The sequence below is a fragment of the Galeopterus variegatus genome, unplaced genomic scaffold (assembly GCF_000696425.1).
Source record: "Galeopterus variegatus unplaced genomic scaffold, G_variegatus-3.0.2 Scaffold1223, whole genome shotgun sequence".
In the NCBI taxonomy this organism is placed as follows: Eukaryota; Metazoa; Chordata; class Mammalia; order Dermoptera; family Cynocephalidae; genus Galeopterus; species Galeopterus variegatus.
The window spans coordinates 48,189-70,296 of NW_007727334.1; the positions used below are offsets into that span (position 1 = coordinate 48,189).

A 22,108-nucleotide genomic window follows, 5' to 3' on the forward strand; every position below is an offset into this window, starting at 1 on the left:
CTTCCATTGATCTACACATCTGTTTTTATGCCAGTACCATACTGTTTTAATGACTGTAGCTTTGTAATACATTTTGAAATCAGGAAATGTGATGTCTCTAGCTTTGTTTTTCTTGCTCAAGGTATTCAAGGTATTGCTTTGGATATCAGAGTCTTCTGTGGTTCCAGATTACAAACTGCAGAAGAAAAGACAAGTAAGCTTGAAGACACAGAAATAGAAACTATCCTAAATGAAACACATAGAGAAAAAAGATTGAAAAAAAAAATTAACAGACTATCAGTGAGCTGTGGGACAACTTCAAGTGGCTTAAATAAAACACATGTAACTAAAGTCCTAGAAGGAAAGAAATATTTTTGAAATTCAATGAAAACTAGAAATCCACAGCTCAATAAATCCAAAGCCAAAGAAACATGAAGAAAACTACACCAAGGCATATTATAACCAAATTTCTTAAAACCAAGAATAAAGACAAAATCTTAATAGCACTCAGAGGAAAAAAGACACATTACGTATAGAAGAATGACAGCAGAATTCTTGTCAGAAACCATGTAAAATGTCTTTCCACCTTCTTGTGTCCTGGTTTAATTTCTTTCACTAGTGTTTTGAAGCTCTTGTTGTAGAGATCTTTCACCTCCTTGGTTAAATTGACTCCTAGTAATTTTATTTTGTTGGTGACTACTGTAAATGGACTTGCTTTCTTCATATCTTTTTCTGCTAGTTCGCTGCTGGAGTATAAAAATGCTACTGATTTTTGTGTGTTAATTTTGTATCCTGCAACATTACTGAAATTGTTTATCAGCTCTAAGTGTTTTTTGGTAAAGTGTTTAGGTTTTTCTATATATAGAATCATGTTATCTGCAAACAGGGACAGTTTGACTTCTTCCTTTCCAATCTGGATGCCCTTTATTTCTTTCTCTTGCCAGATTGCTTCGGCTACTACTTCCAATTCTATGTTAAATAGGAGTAGTGAGAGTAGGCATCCTTGTCTTTTTCCTGTTCTTAAGGAAAAAGCTTTCAGCTTTTTCCCATTCAGGATGATACTGGTGGTGAGTTTGTCATATGTCTTTTATTGTGTTGAGACACTTTCCTTCTATATCTAATTTGTTGAGAACCCAGAAATCAAATCACATACTTACGGCCAACTGATCTTTGACAAAGGCAACAAGAACATACATTGGGGAAAAGACTGCCTCTTCAATAAATGGTGCTGGGAATAGTAGACATCCACATGCAGAAGAATGAAACTAGACCCACACCTCTCACCATATACCAAAATCAACTCAAAATGGATTAACCTAAGTATAAGACCCAATACCATAAAACTAGTAAAAGAAAACATAGGGGAAACACTTTAGGAAGTAGGGCCGGGCAAAGATTTTATGAATAAAACCCCAAAAGCACAAGCAACAAAATAAAAAATAAACAAATAGAATTATATCAACCTAAAAAGCTTCTGCACAGCAAAGGAAACAATCAACATAGTGGAAAGACAACCTACAGAATGGGGGAAAATATTTGCAAACTATGCATCCAGCAAGGGATTAATATCCAGAATACACAAGGAACTTAACTTCACAGTAAAAAACCAAATAATCCAAATAAAAAATGGGCAAAGGAGATAAATAGACATTTTTCAAAGGAAGACATACAAATGGCCAACAGGTACATGAAAAAATGCTCAACATCAGTAAACATCAGGGAAATGCAAATCAAAACCACACTGAGATATCATTTCACCCCAGTTAGACTCGCTATTATCAAAAAGACAGAGAACAACAAATGCTGGTGAGGAGGTGGAGAAAAGGGAACCCTCCTACACTGTTGGTGGGACTCTAAGTTAGAGCAGCCATTACGGAAAACAGTATCAAGAATTCCGAAACGACTACATATAGAACTATCATATGATCCAGCAATCCACTGCTCGGATTATACCCAAAAGAATGGAGAGCATCATGTTGAAGGGATACCTGCACTCCCACGTTCCTTGCAGCTCTATTTACAATACCCATGATATGGAACCAACCTGGATGTCCACTGCTGGACGACTGGATAAGAAAAATGTGGTATACACACACCATGAAATACTACTCTGCCACAAAAAAGAATGAAATTCTGCCATTCTTAGCAACATGGATGAGCTTGGAGAAAATTATGTCAAGTGAAATAACCCAGGCACAGAAAGAGTAACACAGCCCGTCCTCACTCATAAGTGGGTGCTAAGAAAGAAGGAAAGGAGGAAAGAAAGAAAGGAAAGGAAGGAAAGGAAGGGAAGGAAGGGGTCAAGGGAGGGAAGAAGGAAGACAACAATAATACGTTGAACTTGCACAAGGAGAGAACAGATTTACGGTTACTAGAGGTGGGAAAGGGGTTGGGGAAAGGGGTTAGGGAGAAATTGGGTAAGGGGCCGAAAGAATAATTATGATTTGTAATAATAAATATGCTAATAATACTGACTTAATTTTCACATATTGCATACAAATAATGGGTCAACACTGTACCCCCCAAATATGTATAATCAATACAAAAGAAAAAAAGAAGCAATGTAAAAGACAGTGAAGAAACATCTTTAAAGTATTGAAAGAAAAAACCTGTTGGCTTAGAATTCTATACTCAGGGAAAATATATTGCAAAAAAAGAAAGTGAAATAAAGACTTTTCAGACATACAAAAGCTGAAAGAATTCATTTCCAGCAGATCTGCACTACAAGAAATGTTAAAGGAAGTCCTACAGTCAGAAAGAAAATGACACAAGATGGAAACTTGGATCTACACATAAGAATGAAGAGCACTGAAATTGTAATTACATGGGTAAATAGAAAATACTTTTTTCTTACTATTTAAATTTCTTTATAAGATAATTAAGTGCTTAAAGAAAAACAGTAACAATGTATTGTAAGGTTTATAGTATATGTGTAAATAAAAGCATGACAACAATAGCAAAAAGGCCAGGCATACTACTGTAAGGTTCTTATACTATTCATGAAGTGGAATACTACTACTTGAAGGCAAACTATGATAAGTTAAAGACTTATATTATAAACCAGAGAGCAGTCAGAAAAATAACAAACAGCTGGAACTAGTAAACTGACAAAGGAGGCAAAATGGGATTAGAAAAAAAAGTACTTGATCCAACAGAAGGCAGAAAAAGAGAGAGAAGAGAACAAAAAAAAGATGGGATAAATAGGAAACAAATAGTAAGATGGCAGATTTAAAATCTTCCCATAAAGAAAACTCCATCACTGGTGAATTCTTCCAAACATCTAAGGAACGGATAATACTGATAGTACCTAAACTCTTTCAGAAAATAGAAAGGTAACACTTCCCAACTTGTTTGATGAGGCCAGCATATCCCTGATACCAACCCCTAAAAAGAAAAATAAATTACAGACCAATATCCCTTATGGACATAGACCCCGAATTCCTGAAATTTCAATAGCAAATCCAATAAAGTTCTATATAAAAAGGATAATACGTCATCACCGTACAGAAGGCAAGGTTGGTTAAACATTCAAAAATCAATGCAATTTGCCATATTAACAGAATAAAGGAGAAAAATCATATAATCATTTCAGTAAATTGATAAAATTTGATAAAATTCATGAATAGAAATCTCAAATGAGGAATCAATGTGAACTCTTCCATCTGATAAAGGTACCTATAAAAAATCTACAGCTAACCACATACTTAACAGTGAAAATACTGAATTTTTCCCCATAAGATGGTCAACAGGCAAGGATGTCCACTGTCACCACTTATATTCAAAGTGTAGAAGGTTCTAGCCAGTACAACAAGGCAAGGAAAAGAAATAAAAGGCAAGAATCTACAAAAATAGCTACCAGAATTAAAAAGTAATTTTGCAAAGTTGAAAGATACAAACAAGGTCAATATAGAAAAATCAATTTTATTTCTAGCTAGGAATATAGACTAGCAATAAAGAATTGGAAAATGAGATTTAAAAATTTGCAATAGAATACAAAAACATGAAATTCTTAAGAGTAAATTTAACAAAATATGTACAAGACCTATATACCAAAAACTACAAAACACTGCTGAGAAAAATTTTAAAAACACTATGCAAAAGCAGAAATATGCCATGTTCATGGATAGGAAGACTCAATACTGTCAAGATAACAATTCTTCCTAAACTGACCTATATATTAAATGCAATAAGAATCAAAGATACAAGTTGCTGGTTTTTGTTTCTGGTTTTGGGGGTTTTTTTAAGGGATGGAAAATAACAAACTTATTCTAAAACATAAATGGAATTGCAAAGGACCTAAAAGAGTAAAGATAATCTCAGAGAAGAACATAGTTGGAGGACTTTACGCTACCTAATTTCAAGAATTCTATAAAGCTACAGTAATCAACACAGTGTTGTATTGGCATAAAGACAGGCATACAGATCAATTGAACAAAAATAGAGAATCCAGAAATAAAGCACCACAAAGGAGAACAGATAAAATTGTGGTAGGTAGATTCATACAATTGGACAATACAAAACAAACAAAAAAGAATAAACTATTACTACAATCAACAACATGGATAAATCTCACAGGCATAATGGTAAGTGAAAGACACAGAGTATGTAACATATAATTCCATTTCTACAAATTTTAAGAACACACAAAATACTACCTATGGTGATAGAAACATGGTTACCCAAGATTGTTAAGTGTAAGGGTCATAAGGCAGCATTCTGGGGTGCTGAAAATGTTTTATATCTTGATCTGGGTGGTGATTACATGGGTATAAACATGTCAAAAATAATTGAGCTGCCCATTTTTTCAATTAGATAAAATTTTTTTCTTTTCTTTTTTTCTTTTTTTTTTTTAACTGTGAAGTCCTGAGTTCCTTATATATTCTGGATATTAATTCCTTGTCGGATGCATAGTTTGCAAATATTTTCCCCCATTCCGTAGGTTGTCTTTCCTCTCTGTTGACTGTTTCCTTTGCTGTGCAGAAGCTTTTTAGTTTGATATAATCCCACTTGTTTAGTTTTCCTTTTGTTGCTTGTGCATTTGGGGTTTTATTCATAAAGTCTTTGCCCAGTCCTGCTTCCTGAAGTGTTTCCCCTATATTTTCTTTTAGTAGTTTTATGGTTTCAGGTCTTATACTTAAGTCTCGTGCCATATACCAAAATCAACTGCTGGTGTAAGTCCCGAAGTCCCAAGGCCAGAGATGGTTGTGATGGTCAATGACAGTATCTGTTTTTATGCCAGTACCACGCTGTTTTGGTTACCATAGCATTGTTGTATAATTTGAAGTCAGGTAGTGTTAAGCACCTGGCTTTATTATTATTATTTTTTTTTGTTCAGGATTGCTTTGGCTATTTGTGGTCTTTTGTTGCAAAGGATCTGAACAGACATCTTTTAAAGGAACACCTACAAATGGCCAACAGGTACATGAAAGAATACTCAACATCACTAACCATCAGGGAAATGCAAATCAAAACCAAATGAGATATCATCTCACCCTACTTAGATTGGCCAGTAGTAAAAAGACAGAGAACAACAAATGCTGGTGAGGAGGTGGAGAAAAGGGAACCCTCCTACACTGCTGGAGGGACTGTAAAATAATACAGCCATTATAGAAAAAAGTATGGAGATTTCTGAAACAACTACAGATAGAACTACCATATGATCCAGCAATCTCACTTCTGGGTATATAACGAAAGGAATGGAAATCATCATATGTGCGCTTCCATGTTCATCGCAGCTGTATTTACAATAGCCAAAATATGGAACCAACCTAAATGTCCAATGACAGACAACTGGATAAGAAAAATGTGGTATATATACATAATGGAATACTACTTATCCATTAAAAAAAAATGAGGGCCGGCCCGGTGGCGCACTGCTACAGTGCGCTGCTTGGGAGTGCGGCGGCGCTCCCAACGAGGGTTCGGATCCCACATACAGACCGGTTCCCGCTCACTGGCTGAGCGAGGTGAGGGCGCAACACCGAGGGTTGCGATCCCGTTGCCGGTCCCGGTCCGGTACGGGCACGACACTGAGGGTTGCGATCCGTTGCCGGACACGAAAAAAGACAAAAAAGGAAAAAAAAAAAACAAAACAAAACAATATATTGTAGAATTCAATACATATATATACAATAAAAATACATGAGAATAATATCCCAAAATGTCAGACAGAAAAATAGAATTAAAGTATTGTAACATCCTTTTGTCTGGAAAGTGGAATAGTAATTTATTATAGCCTCTCTGAAGTCAAGGATGCATAGTATCTAGGGTAGCCACTAAGAGAAAATTTAAAATAATGCATAACTAATAGCCAACAGAGAAAAAATGAAACAAAAAAAAAATATTTATGAATCCAAAGAAGGACAAGAAAGGGTAAACAGACTAAATCCTCTAACTAAAAGTCCAAAATTGTCAAAGTGGATTAAAAATGAAAATACAACTGGCTGGCTGGTTATCTCAGTTGGTTAGTGTGCAGCCTTGTAACATCAAGGTCACAGGTTCAAATCCCTATATCAGCCAGCCACCAAAAAAAAAAACACAAAAAAACAAAATAAGATTAAAAAATACAATCTTTGGTTACTAGAGGTGGGAGGGGGGAGGGAAAGGGGGGTTGGGGAGAGATTTGGTAAGGGGCATAAAGAATAATTACGATTTGTAATAATGAATGTGCTAATAATATTGATTTGATCAACACATGTTGTACATAGGTGATAGCAGTCAATGCTGTACCCCCAAAATATGTGTACTCAATTACGCTTCAACAAAAAATTTTTTAAAAATTGAGCTGTATACTTAAAAATATTATACTTGATGCACTTTACTGCATATATGTTATTCTGTCATGAAGAGAGACAACTTTTTGTTCATTAGTACCTTTTGTTATTCTGGTCATGTAGTCAACAAAATAAAGAAAACTTTTATTTAGAAAGTACATACTATACTAGTACTGGTCAAACACAGACCATTCCAACTAAATGGAGTAATATTTAGGTATTAAGAGTAGCTAAGAGATAGATGGTTAGTATCAAAGAAGTTGGTCTGCAGATCCGGGATCAGATACTTCTTTGCACTCTGCCCCCCAGCAGTAGGTCACAAAGTGAGATTTAGAACCCAGCTGTTTTGACTGCCTGTATGGTACCACCCTTCTTCCAATTACCACATGCTCTGATGAAAAAACTGTTTATGAACTGCTACAAAACCCAGTAGCAGTCTGCACATCCTCCTAGGACCTGGTGTTAATAGATCTCCCTGTAAAGGGGCTAGATGGTTAGCTCAGTTGTTTAGAGCAGAGTGGTGATAACATCAAGGTCCAGCATTCGATCCTTGTACCAGCCAGCTTCCCACCCCCCACCAAAAAAACAAAAGTCCTTGTAAAATTAACAATAGTAATAAACATTTAAATAGCTCTTACCATGTACCATATACTGTTAGGCACTTTGCATGCATTATCTCATTTAATCCTCAAAACACTATGAAGTAGGTATATCTCCATTTTACAGATGATTATGACTGAGGCGCAGGGAAATTAAGTAACTTTCCTGAGACAGCTAGTAAGTGGCAGAGGTGGTATTCAAATCCAGGCAGCATTATTCTAGAGCTCATGTTCTTAACCACTACAGTCTAGCTGCCAGTCACAACGAACATGATCAATCATGATCTATTTCAGGGTGTAAACTTCTACTCTGCATTTAAATTTGTAATTGTGTAGACCCAGATTGTAACTGACCTCTGCCCTCCTTCTGTTCACCATATATCTAGCATCTGATCTCAAAACCCACAAACCACATGGAAAATGTGACGACACATGTAACTGTAGCATAAGTAGCTCACAGGGACACACTGTGTCCTTTAAGGCTTATTGGGCCTTCCAAATCCAAGCCTCTTGCTTGATACAAGAAAAGATCAAGCTATCATTGTAAGCAAGAAAGTGAATTGTCCAGTTTTCAGGATTCATACTGGGTCATAACTGGCCTGCACATTTACTTGTTTCATGTTTTACAGCTTCATAGAGAAGACTGGTATATGCGGTGCAGGTGAACTAAATTATGTAGGTATCAATCCAAGGCTTTATAAAAGTGTTTCTGTATGAGTATGTTTTCCAAACCAAAACTTCCTTAAAGGCTATTAATGGATCACGGCCCTTTTTCTATGCCTCACTGTTATCCTCATTATCACAATGTAATCACATCATGGAGATAAGAAAGGAAAAAAGAAACACTAAAGTATTGAATTTAAAGCATTTCCCTATTACGTTAGATATACTTACTGAATCCACGAGATTTTCTGTTTTGTCTATCAGTAATTCCAATCTTTCTCCCCTCTGAGCTACCAGATCTGAAAACATTGAGAAAATAGAAAAAAAATGTTTTATATTACAAATCTGCTATTTTTCTCTTCATTTTAACCCAAATCTGATTCTTGACAGCTCTATTTACTACAGAAGTTCTTATACCTTAAAGTATTATCAGATTTTAGTAAAGCTTATCAACTAAAGTAGAGGTTGGCAGTTTTTTCTCTAAAGGGCCAGATACTAAATATTTAAGGCTTTGTGAACCATACAGTTTCTGTTGCAATTACTCAACTATGTCATACGTATTAATAAGTAAATGAATAAGCATGGCTATGTTCCAATGAAACTTTATGTAGAAAAACAGGCAGCAGACCAGACTTGACTCAAGGACCATAGTTTGTAAACCCCTGAGCAGAGTATAGAGAAGTTCAAGCCTAAGGGTGCTGTCAAAAACAGAGATGGAGGTAAGCAAATAAAATGAGACTAGTAGATTCATGAAAACAAGCTAAACTATAGGCCAACTAGAAGTTTAACAGAGAACCAGGGAAAAAGACAGCTAAGAAGAGCCCTCCTGGGATCAGAGCAAGCCTCCAAGACTGCCCTACAATGGAGCCCAAATCTAATTAGATCAGACCAGAGCAACTTATGTCATCAGCAAGCTCCTTAACTAGTTGTAATACAGCACTTTGAATAACACTGCTCTAAAGTAACTAAGTGTCTAAAATAAGGACATGGTTAGGTATGATGTATTAATTCAATGATATAACCAATGAGCATAAAGTGGACTAATATTATCTGACAATTAATTATTCACCTCTTACTATGTGCCAGCCACTGTACAAAGTTCTTTGTATATATTACCCCTTTTATCCTCATAACCTTAGGTTCTATTACCATCTCCTTTTTGCAGATTACAAAATTAAGCTCAGAAAGGTGAGACGATTGTTCAAGGGCTAACAGCAGGTGGAAAGTGAAATCAAGACTCAAAATTCAGGCACATATGACTCCAAATCTTGATAACTATATTATACTGCCTATGATTATGATTATAACTATGTATCTATATATGTGGATAAAAATTAAAAGGAAAGAAAATGGAAACAAATCTTTAGGATGGTGAAACTAAGTAAATTTTTAAAAATGTCTTCCCATAATTTGTAACTGTTCTAAAATAAATGTAAAAGTAATTGTAATAGTCCAAGATTATAAATAAGTTAACATTTATTAAAGTTAACAATGTCTAAATTAAATATCTCATAGAACAATTATGTAAACATTTTCATTCAGTTTTTTTTTTTTTTTTTGTCTTTTTCCGTGTCCGGTAACGGATCGCAAACCTCAGTGTTGCCCCCGTACCGGACCAGGGACCGGCAACGGAATTGCAACCCTCGGTGTTGCTCCCGCGCCTCGCTCAGCCAGTGAGCGGGAACCGGTCCGTATGTGGGATCCGAACCCTCGGGCGGGAGCGCCGCCGCGCTTCCCAAGCGGCGCACTATCCAGTGCGCCACCAGGCCGGCCCTTCTTTCAGTTCTATAAAAGTTATTACCCTTAGATGTATTTAGAAGTGTGGTTCTCAAACAAGTACACATTGGAATCCTCTGGAGGGCTTGTGAAAACAGAGTGCTGGGCCCCACACTCAGAGTTTCTGGTTCAGTAGGTCTGGGGTGGGGCCAGGAATCTGCATTTCTAACAGGTTCCCAGGTGATGCTGATGCTGCTAGTCCAGGGACCACACTGTGAGAACTGGAGCTCTTAAAAGAACTAGCATCATCTTAAATCTAAATTCCGCTGCATAAATCAATTAAAAAATAAACCTGATGCACTTTTTCTGGATTATTTTAATATGTTAAACAGGTTCTTCACAAAATAAACATAGGCCATTAGATGGAAATTATAACATAGTTTATTCTTTTGAAGAATACAACAGTCAGCTTTTGGGTCCAATTCCCTCTTTCAATCAAGAGCCGCAAACTTCCTAGGGAGGTCAAGTAGTTATATTTTAAGCATTTACTGATGATATCTGCTATCTGGTTATCTCTGGCCAAATCTGATTAAATAATTCTAAATTGCTGAGCTATCATAAGGTTCTTGGAAATTAGTTTTGCTAAGCAAACTAACAAATTTAGAATGCAGAAGAGTAACAAGTACTAAGAAGAAACCATTCATACAAGCAGACAGTCACAGGTAAGTAACCTCCATCTGTCAGCTGACAAATAGCTTCTAATAGTAAGAATAAGAAGTGCTGTTTCAGCCTCTCTAGAATAATTTTGTCCCAATTGAGTAATTTGTTATCATTTTTGCCCACATACATGAAACTATGCCATGAAACATACCTATGTTTCTGACCATAATTCCTTTTAGTTCATCCACCTGGGCTTGAGTCTCCATCACTTTGTCTATACCCTTATTCTCGGAGTGATGCTTCTATAAGAGAGTAAGTTTTAACATATGGTACCCAAATGTTATTTACAAAAGGAAAACAAAAACAAGAGGAATGACAATTTACATCAAGGAATGCTATAAAATTATGTCTCTATGTTACTTCACTGGAAAAATGTCAACATACCTAGGGAAAAATATGAATAAGAAATCCTTTACATGAAATATAATCATTATAGTACAAAAATATCACCTTATTTTAAATAAAATAAAGAAATATGTATTATATCAAATATGAGGGGTCTTCAAAAAGTTCATGGAAAGATTTACATTATCTTTTAATTTCATTTTTCCATGAACTTTTGGAAGTAACCTTGTATACATCTGAGACTCTTAGGGGAGAGGTAGGGGATATATAATCTGTGCTTAGACAAGAAAGAAAGAGGAAAAAAAACACTGAAGGTGGGGCAGCGGGGGACAGGACAGGAAAAGGGTACCCCAAGTTATTCCCCACTTCTTGGATATGATAAGGTAGGGGCTGGCCCAGCTTCTTAACATCTGTGCTTGTATCTGATGAGATCACAGCACGCATCCTATTTTCATTGGCTTCTAGCAGGACCTAGAATCTAAGGCACTGGTGATAATACATATCTTGAAATTATTATCTGTAGATAACAATTATGGAGTCCTTAATACACAATATTCCAGTCACTTTACTGTGCTAAGTGCTTACAAACCAGCTGTTTTGAAAGTTTTGCTACCAGCTGACCTTATTTACTTTTGACTATGCATTGGTATATTTTTTGGTTGGTGGCGTTTTGTATAGTTTCACATATATGAACATTTCCTAGTGGGGAGTATGAAACAAACCAACTACTTGAATAATGAAGGTTTATAAGTAATTAATTAAAAGGAACTTCATTCTCAGAGGAATATATACATATATTTAGACATATAAGACTCAAAAAGAATATTAAAAAGAATACTTGCAAGAAAAGTGAAAAGTATTCAATTACAGTATGTCTTTTCTCATTCATAACAAAATCATAGCTAGAGCTTATGTCTTTATATTCAAATAGTTTCATGGAAAAAAGGTAAGCATTTTAAAAAGTGCTCAACATCATTAGCCATCATGAAAATGTAAATTAAAGGCACAATGCGATACCACTAAATATCCAGTAAAATGGCTAAAAGGAAAAAGCCAGACCACAAGTATTGGCAAGGATGCAGAGACACTGAAGCTGCTGTCAAGAATATAAAATGCTACAACGACTTTGGAAAAAAGGGTGATAATTTTTTTTTTAATTACACTTCATTTAACATATGACACAACAATTCAATTCTTAGCTATTTACCAAAGAGAAATAAAAACATATGCCCACACAAAAATATCTGGAGGTTCATAGCAGCTTTATTCATGACAGCTGAAAACTGGAAGCAACCCAAATATCCAGCAACAAGTGAATGGATAAACAAACTGGTATATGCATACAAGGCTACTCAGCAAAAAAGGGAACAAACTACTGACTTACCCAATATGAATAAATATCAAACGCCTTGCACTTAGAAAAACAAGCAAGACACAAAAGAGTACATACTGCATGATTCCATTTATAAGAAATTCTAGAAAAGACAAAACTAATTTATTGTGACAGAAAGAGATCAGTGGTTACCTGGGGCAGAGTGTGAGAGAAGGGACTGATGGAAAGGGACATGAGGGAATTCTTAGGGTGATGGAAATGCTTTCTGTCTTGACTATGGTAGTATTTCATAGGAATATACACTGAACTGATAATTAGGGATTCAAACAGATGAACAGACTTTCAAGTGATTAATTTGAACTGTTCAAAAATTAAATTCGCCTCATGGAACGGTAGAAAGGTTATGTGTAGACTGAAAGTCATTGGGTATGCTGAGTAGATTTAAAGCACTACATGGGTAGTGTTCTTCCCAATCCTGATATACTCTGACCACTACTAATAGAGAATGTCACTGATTACTAGCTTTATACCCTAAAATGGCCCCTTTACATTTTTTTTTAGTCAGGGAAGTTTTATTATGTTGGCTTATAGTAACATAATCAGAAAAGAATATTACAGGTCACGGCCCCCTATATTCATGGTGTTTAAGTTAATAAAGAAGATATGAATCAAAATACTTCATCCTGAGAAAGATCTTACCAGCTGTGCAGCCAAGACACTTGAGAACTCACTATTCATGGCATATGGAAGTGCTGTCTGTGCTCTTGAACCATAAGTAGTCTGGAACCTCTTCTTTATCTCATTCAGAAAATTAAAGGCTCGGGAACGTTCAAAATCCTAGAAAGAGATCAACACAGAGCTCACTCTGAGAAAGTAAACAGCAATAAAAAGAGCTAACACTTACTGACCAATGACTTTATGAGGAGAAACTAGCATTGATCCCATTTTACAGATATGGAAACAAAGACTTTGAAAAGGTAACTAATTTGCCAAAGGTCAAACAACTAGTAAATGAAAGAGCTAAAAATCAAATCCAGATATGTCTGGTTATTGCTAACTGAAGATAATGGTATCTAGGTTATTAACTTCTTGAGGTCAGGAATTGTGTTTTAATTCCTCCATATCTTTCACAGAATCTATTAGAAGGCCCAGCACAAGAAGATATTAATAAATCCATAATAATAGTACAGACTCTCACACACAAAGATAATGCTACTGTCATGAACTTTGAATTGATCTTTTTTCAATAGTGGTGGTACATTTGAAAAGATCAAGTGACATATCATTGACTATCCCAGCCAGTCAAAAAGTGTGTGCATGTGCGTGTGTGTGTGTTTATGTATGTATGTGTGTGTGTGTGTGTGTGTGTATCAAATAACAGCTTAACAAATATGAGGCTCAACTCTAACTGTCCCAGATTTCATAATATTTTTCATCTACTCCAAGTTCTTTCACATCAGTCATCTCAGATATAGCTGATTTTTTCCTAATTTTAGAAAATACTATGAAACCAGGGATAAAAATCATCAGGACAATCACTGTGGTTGACAGTCATTTCAATTTTACCCAAGATGCTTAGTCTAAGCCAAGGGTTCTCAAACTGGAGGCAATGGTCCACATTTAAGGGACCCTTGTACTTGGATAAGAAAAAAATTGCATCATTATTTTCACCAATCTTTAACTTAAATTCTAGTTGTGAATGTAGGTAACAAACAAGAGTAGCATTAAACCATGCCTGTAACTTTATCACCAACAGGAATTTTTTTCATATATGATCACAGTTATAGATATCTTGAAATACCACTTACACTCATCACCATTTCAAATTATTATTAGTTATTAGACCTATGACTACATATTGTTAATAAGTTCATAAAGAAGCATATCAATTTTTAAAAATATTCTGAATACTGTGTGTGTATATATTTCAATATAACTGGTTTTATTTAGAATCATGTATATTTTACTTTATACATTAAAAACATTCTGAGAGGGGCCCACAGGTGACAAAGGTGTCAGTGAAACAATAAAGGTAAGGAACCCTGATCCATGGCAATTGAGCCAATTCCATTCCTCAAGTCTGAGCAGTTTAGAAATAAGCATGTAGGCATAAGACATGAAAGGAAATCCACTTTGAAAGCAGAGGGAGAGGAGGGCATGTGTTTGGAAAGTTTCCTCATTCCTACAATAAAGGACTCAAGAAGACACAGTTCCTCTTCTCTGGACATGAATAAATAAGCATGTTGCTTCATGCAATCATAAAGGAAACCTGTCTGGGAGGAAGGTGACACTGAGGAAAGCAGAGGAGAGAAAGAACTTTCATGACATCATTATTGTCAAGCATTTTGAGTCTAATAAATACTCAAAAAACAACCTAACTAATGTAAACTACAGGTTTACATAGCTGATTGTAATGTATTGTGATTTTGTTTTTCCAAAGTCCATATACATTAAAAAATTCATTAACTATTAATTGGAGGAATGAAATAATCTATTTCATTTAATATGCCAGTCAATTTTGAGAGGCTGTGATACCAAAGAATCATAATTACGAATAACAATTCTCACTACACAATAGGATAAATGTAAAGTTGCAAAGGTTAAGCTAAAACTCTACCAAAACTGAGCTGATTTGCACATACCCAGGTATCATGTTTTCTTGTCATCTGCTGCTCTATATGACAAACGCAAAGTATAGAAAAAATTTCTAGGTACAAAAAGTTCATGTTACCCTTACCCACCATAGGTACAGAAAATTAAGAACTGACTGTATTAACAGTATACATAGTTAAATAGTAACATGTCTTCAAGTTACTTACATCATCAGTGATACAAAGATATACAATCCTGTCTTGGCAGATGTAATGAAACAAATAACTGTAGAATAAAAGATATAAAACTTACTGTGGTTATAAGCAACATCTCTTTCATGTCTATCTATGTATAGGTAAGTTCAGTACTGCCAATGTCACCATATTATTTACAGATACTATCTATTTTCCCTCTCCCCCTCCCACATACACCTGTTTCTCTCAAGTCAAACTGATAGGAATAAATAAGAAATTAAAAGGTCTCTACCCTAGCTACACAGCACAACAGCATGTGCATTGCCCATTAAAAAGATAGCTGCAAAAGAATAATTGGACTCTTAAGACCTGAACAAGACATGACATCTTAGGAAGGACACATAATTAAGATTAACCCCCTATGGGCCATATGGCTTTCTCTGCTATTTCCTAAGATCTCAAAGCAAATACCTTTTCCACCAAATTCTCAACAACATTTTTTGGAGTAACTGCTTTGAGCCAGTTACTGTGCTGGATACTGAGGATATCAAAAAGCAAGACCATCAATCCCTGACTTCACAGGGATCACAGCACAAGGAATTACAGTGCAACATGGCAATTCGGATGATGAGGAAGTTAAAGGCAGTACATTGTGCTCTGGGGACATAGGGGATGCACGTAACAGAGGTTTGCCAAAGGGGAACAAGAGAGAGTTCCCGGAACAAGTGATATCTAATCTGAGACTTGAAGAATAAGTAAGAGATGGCAAGGCGAAGAGTGGGCAAAGAGTGTTCCAGAGTGAGGAACCAGCAAGCATAAGGGCCTGGAGATAAAAGAGTGTATGATGAATTTAGGAAAGTAAAATTGGTTCACATGACTAGAGTATAAAATGTAAGGAAAAAATAAATTGCCTGGACAGATGAGACTGGAGAAGTAAGCAAATACCAGGTTATACAAGACTTCATAAACCACACTGCATTATCCTAAGAACAATGAATAAGCATCAAAATGTTTTAGCCTGGGGAAAATGTGATCAGATTTGCATTTTAAAAAGAATATTTTGACTAAAGTGTGGAGAACTGACTGAAAGGATGACCAGACAGGAGACTACTGCAGTGCACCAGGTAGGAAATGATGAGGGAAATAAGCTAAAATAGTATGGGCAATGAAGAAGAAGGGACAGAGAAGAGAGACGGGAGGTAACATTTATAGAACCTGGTAACTGGCTACCAGGGATGAAACAGAAGGATAACTAAATTTTGCCTCCCAGATTTTTACTTCGGGCAAATGGGTAGAGAGGGTTACCTGTTGAATTTTATCAATGTTCACACAGAGGCCTGATATGAATTACAAGGAGGTATGGGAACTTACGCAAAATGTCTTCCTCCACTAGTATGTAACTGTTCACCCAAGTTCCACCAATGACCTCCACAGTGACATATCCAGTGGCTCTCTCTGAAACATTTGACAGTATCGAACATTTCCTTCTTCTGGAAAGTATTTTCTCTCCACTAGATTTCTTGACCACCAGGCTTGCCGAGTGCTGTGGACTGAATTGTGTCCTTCCAAAACTCCTATGTTGAAGCTTTCACCTGCAATGTGACTGTATTTTAAAGATGGGGCCTCTAGGAGGTATTTAGGGTTAGATGAGGTCATGAAGGTGGGATCCTCGTGATGAGATTAGTGACTTTAAAAGAAGAGGGAGAGAGAAAGATCACTCTCTCTCCACCATGTCAGGATACAGCAAGAAGGTAGCCATCTGCAAGCCAGGAAGAGAGCCTTTACCAAAGAGGCCAGCAATTTGCCCAGCCTCCAGAACTGTGAAAAAGAAATGTCTGCTGTTTAAGTCATCCAGTCTGCGGTATTTTGTATAGCAGCCTGAGCAGACTAATACACCTGGTTTATGCAGTAGTCTCTTTCCCTCTATGCTGATGTTTTCTAGCATCCTCAGCCACTGCTTTTCTCATATTCACTTCCTAGAGGGCATGTTCCATTGTTGATGTTTGTTTTCAGCTACCACAATTACACTGATGACTCCCCAATCTAGATCTGACTTATCTCCTGAGCTCCAGACCTATATACAATACCGTCTACTAGAGATATCCAACTGGACATACCATAGACAATTTAAACACAACGTATCCAAAATGGAAGTGATCACTTTTCCCATAAAATTTGTTTCTCCTAAGCCATACTTGGAAGTTACTTGGAGCTCAGGTCACAAAAGGTAACAAGCTATGATCCCTGCCATCAAGGAGCCTACAGTCAGGGAACAGAGACAACAAGGTTCCAATTATAATATGGTGTGATAAGTGCTATAATATGAATAAACATTAGATGCTATGTACACACGCAAAAAGGGAGCACCTAACCCAGTCTTGGAGTTCAGAGATTTCTAAAACAGGAAACATCTAAGCTCGAGAAGACAAAATCAGATTTTAAAAAAGTAAGTATGATGAATACATTCCAGAAAAAGGTAACAGCTATAGCAAAGTCTAGGAAGAGAGAAAGACCTAGCACTGAATAGCAAATAGCTAAGTATGGCTGGAAAACAAAACTGAAAAATAAAGTACTAAGAGATGAGGCCAGGGAAAGGAAAAGGGGCAGATCTTTAAGAATCTTCCAAGTCATGTTAGGAAATGTTAAAGAAACTTTACCCTGAGGGTAGGGAGTACCTGCTGAAGGGACATGATCAGAACTGTCCTTTTAGAGAGATTAAAGTCAAAATTAAGAAAGTATTTCATTTAGGACCTATAAGATGAGCAAAAGTTTCCCAGGGCACTTAGGAGGGGAATGACATTCACAAAAAATACAAAAGCATGGGGGAAAAAAAAGTACCAAAGCTTGAAATAACATAGCTAGGTCAGGGAATGGCAGACAGTCTTATGGAGATAAGGATAGAAAGGTCGGGAATGGACAAAATTATGAAGGGTGAGTTTGGGCCTTATTCTAAAAGCAGTGAGTTTTAAGCAAGAAAGTATCATGACAGAAACATGAAACTCAGATTTAAGGTGGGAGTAACTAGAAGCCAGAGGACGTTAGGAGGAGGCTATTAGAAATGAGAAACAATGAAGGTCTGAACTAACATTGTGACAGTGGGGACAGAAGAGATGTAGTGGATTGAAACACTTCTTGTAGCAGAACGGCAAGGATTTGGTGAAGAAGTCAAATATGATTCTGAAGTTTTAGGCTTAGCCAATTCAATGGCTGCTGAATCTGTTAAAGAATAAAGAGGAAGAATAGGGGAAAAGTGCTTAACATACAGTAAAATGGGGTTCTTTCCTTTGGTGTACAGTAGTAAAAGATATTTTTTATTGGGATGATGGAACATGATTATAGGAAAGAAGCTGAGGCAAAAGGTTAAAAAGAAAAAAAAAATCCCAGTAATGGAGCCTTATCCCAGAAGATACACAGGAGGACTAGATCAGGATGCAGATGGAGAGGCACAGCAGACAGGTAACATCTCCTTCTACTATAACCTCATTTTCATCAGATTACATATTCTCGCCTCCCCTGTAGTTAGATATGGCTATGTGACTAAGTTCTGGCTTATAAAATGTGAGTGAAAGATATATGCCCTACTTCCCAGTCTTGCCTCTAAAAGGATTGCACGTGCTTTCCCTGGGCATTTTCCTGGAAACTGACTAGACAGACACAGATCGCAAGCCTAATAAAATTTTGAAGAAACTATAAAGCCATACTCACAAGAAACTGGGATTATTTAACCCCTAAAGCAACTTCTGGGCCCCCAAACCTACACCAGCAGGAAGCAGACTACAAAACCTGTACAGTTCCCAAAGATGACACATTTTCTAACACCCATTTTGAATGTAGCCAGAAAAGATAATGGGCCAGGAAGAATCTCCTGGAGAACAAAGCTAGCAGTCATGGAGAAAAGATGACAGAGTTCCTCTAAGAAAGCAGAACCACTAACCACTCCCCAGTGAGAACAGGGAGATTTTGAAATTATTATAAAGCAGTTATTTGATCATTGCTAGGAAACACTGACCTCTACGTTTCTCATTCTTCCCTTTTCCAAATGGGAGTTTGTAACTCTCACTGTGGTGATCATGTTCTTATTCCACCACTGCCTACTAGGTTGGGCTACAGGAGCAGGGGAAACATATGACTTATCTTTAAGTTTATGGTCAGGGGCCACAGGAGCCACCGCTGGGCCTGATGGAGAAGACTCCGTATCACCCAGACACTCTGGACTTGGAGCTAGACACAGCAACCAGATGAGTCTTTCAAGCTATCTCCCTCAGAGAAGAGGCATGTTCTTTGTTTGGAAAGGAGAGTTCACCCAGATATTTGGGTGGCCAGACGAGCAGAACAGAAGACTACAAGTCATCCCCTGATATCCTATAACTTCCTCCAGAGTAACAGAGTTTTAGCTGAGCCTGTGACTGCACAGCCAAAGATGACATTTCATCGCCTCCCTTCTAGTTAGGTTAGCTAAGTAATTATGTAGTGAACAATAAAATGTAAGCAGAAACTTCTAAACAATAAAATGTCAGGCCACTCCTGGGCCTTACCTTAAAAAATATTGGGCAAGTACTTGAATGTAACAAGAACTGAAGGAGCTGTCTTGGCCAGAATTGGAAGGCACTAATTGGGAATGGAAAAGCCACCCCACCAGACCTGAACCACTCATCTCCGGACTATTTCATATAAATTAACAATATATCTTGGGGTCTCTAGCTCTCACAGTAGCTTAGACTGGACGCTAAATTGTACAAGGGGTTATAAGCCCTAGAAGGTAGTAAGTACCTCCGTCTGAGACAAGAACTAAGGAAATAAAGGTGGGTTAAGTAACAAAAGATTTTTAAGTATTGATGAGGAAGGTTCAGGTATGTTTTATCTGATTACTAAGATTTCCCATCTATGACCTAATCAGCCACCAGACTGATCTTTCTAAAGCAAAACCTGACCACGTCACACCCTGGCTAAAAACCTTCAATATCTTCTCACTGCCCACAGGGTAAAGTCCAAACTCTTAACATGGCCTATAAAGCCCTACATGACTTTTCTTCTACCCATATCTCTAGCTTTATCTTCACCATTCTGGGCACCAGTCACAACTTGCAGCTCCATAAATATGCCCTATGATCTCATGCCTCCATACCTCTCTACCTGCTGCTATTTCTTCTACCTGGAATGCCATCCCCCTAACTCCCACCCTCTACTATAATAATCTATGGATTTGACTGTCTCTCTCATTAAAATATAACCTCTATGAGGGCAAATACTGTGTTTCTTGTTATATCCCCAGCACCAAGCAAAGCGCCTGGCAATATTAAGAGCTCAGTAAATACTTGCTGAGAATTTTTCTTATTTGTATTGTTTCACATATCCCAGAGCTCCACAGCAAAGTCACTGTTACATTTCCATATCTTTCTTTAAAACAAAATAATATCACTTCAGTGACAGAATAAAATAATTTATAAGTTAAATTTATCAGTAATAAAACCAGACATCTTCTAAGCTGGTGAAGGTTACTATTCTGTCAGCTTATTCTAATTATCTACCTTGTTTTTTAGTTTTTGACTGTTCTGATCACAATAATAGCATTCTCTTCCTTCACCTTTACCACACGCATAGCAGAACTCACTTGCTGTGTGAGTATGTTAGTTTGTTATTTTCAGAAGGTATCTTAGCCAGAATCTGCTCCGTCACCTCCAGGAAGTTTCCTCCACACCAAGCATGTTTGGCAAGGATAGTGGTTCCCCTGGCAACAACAGCAAAAAGAATGGCCATGGCTTCAATCTATCAAAATGAAAAAAGACATAGATTTAGAATATTTCTTTGAAATCATTTCAACAGTAACTTATTATCATTTATCAACATCTACCTGGAGATAGTATTGAACAAAGTACTATAACAAAAAACTTAACAAGCTTAACAACAAGGTCACAGTCTTCTACAAGCTTACAACCTAAGCCACATGGATACGCGTACATATAAATAGACATACAAAATACATAAATATACACACACACCATTGATAGATAGGTTGCATTTACAAATTTTTATACAGCACAAACTGATATGACCCTTTTGAAAAGCAATGACCATAGACAGCAAAGGGACATAAAGATGTCTTCATCCTTTAATGTGATAATCCCATTCTGAAAATTTATCCTAGGGAAATAGTTCAACAGAAGTTAGACTCTAGATTCACAAAGATAGCTATTAACAATAGCACATATTTATTACGTGTTTACTATGTGTCAGGCACTGTTTTAAGTACTTTACAAATATTAATTCATTTAATTCTCACAACTCAATCAGACTATACAGTATTACAATACTCATGTTATAGATGAGGAAACTGAAGCACAGATGACTTAAATAATTTCCTCAAAATTACAGAGTTAGTAAGTGATAAAGCTGCGATTTAAACCCAGACAATATGGTTCTAGAACTCACAATCTTACCCCTATATCATGCACTACCTCTAGTATAAAGGCATTACCCATAATAGAAACCAAGTGAAAATAACCTAAACCTTCCATGAGAGAGGAGTAGTATTATAAATCATGGCAAGGTCCTTCATAAACAAAACATTACTAAAACAATATGACATGACTTTAAGATTATTTTCCTTGTGTTTGGCTATGAATATGTGCTATTTTTTCCCACACAACAGCCCAGTTTCTTTCATTTAATGGCATAAACTTATAAAAATAAATGAACAAATGCCTTACTCACATTCAATTAACTCTTCAACCTAATGCTAACATGTTCAGTTTCACCCAACAGACAAGTGGTTCTCAAACACAGTGAGAATATGAATCATCTTGGGTGGCAGAGTAAGTCACTTGCTAAACACTCAAATTCTTGGCATCAACCCCTGAAATTCTAATTCTGAAGGCCTGAAGTGGGGCCCTGGAATCTGTATTTAAAACAATCCTGTCTGGGGCTGGCCCATGGCTCACTTGGGAGAGCGTGGTGCTGACAACACCAAGTCAAGGGTTAAGATCCCGCTACCGGTCATCTCTTTAGAAAAAAAATAAAATAAATAAAATAAAATAAAACAAACCTGTCTGGAAACAGGTGATTCACGCAACCGTACTTTGTGAAACACAGCAGACTAGTCTCTTTTTCACTCCTACTCTCTAAATGAGGTTATTACCCAGGGTTGTGTCATCAGCCATCTTCTTATCAGAATTCTCTTTACACATATGTAGCAAG

General features: G+C 36.7%; 1 protein-coding gene across 1 annotated transcript in view; it reads right to left on the reverse strand.

Annotated features, from left to right (window-relative positions):
* Positions 1-22,108, reverse strand: part of VAMP7 (vesicle-associated membrane protein 7) — a 33,438-nt gene that overhangs the window by 5,330 nt on the left and 6,000 nt on the right. The window contains exons 2-6 of the mRNA XM_008575696.1: positions 20,526-20,680; positions 14,948-15,005; positions 12,828-12,965; positions 10,602-10,692; positions 8,246-8,313 (exon numbers count right to left, since the gene is read on the reverse strand). Coding sequence (XP_008573918.1) covers positions 8,246-8,313; positions 10,602-10,692; positions 12,828-12,965; positions 14,948-15,005; positions 20,526-20,671 — 501 coding nt within the window. The 5' untranslated portion in view covers positions 20,672-20,680. The remainder of the gene's footprint in view (positions 1-8,245; positions 8,314-10,601; positions 10,693-12,827; positions 12,966-14,947; positions 15,006-20,525; positions 20,681-22,108) is intronic.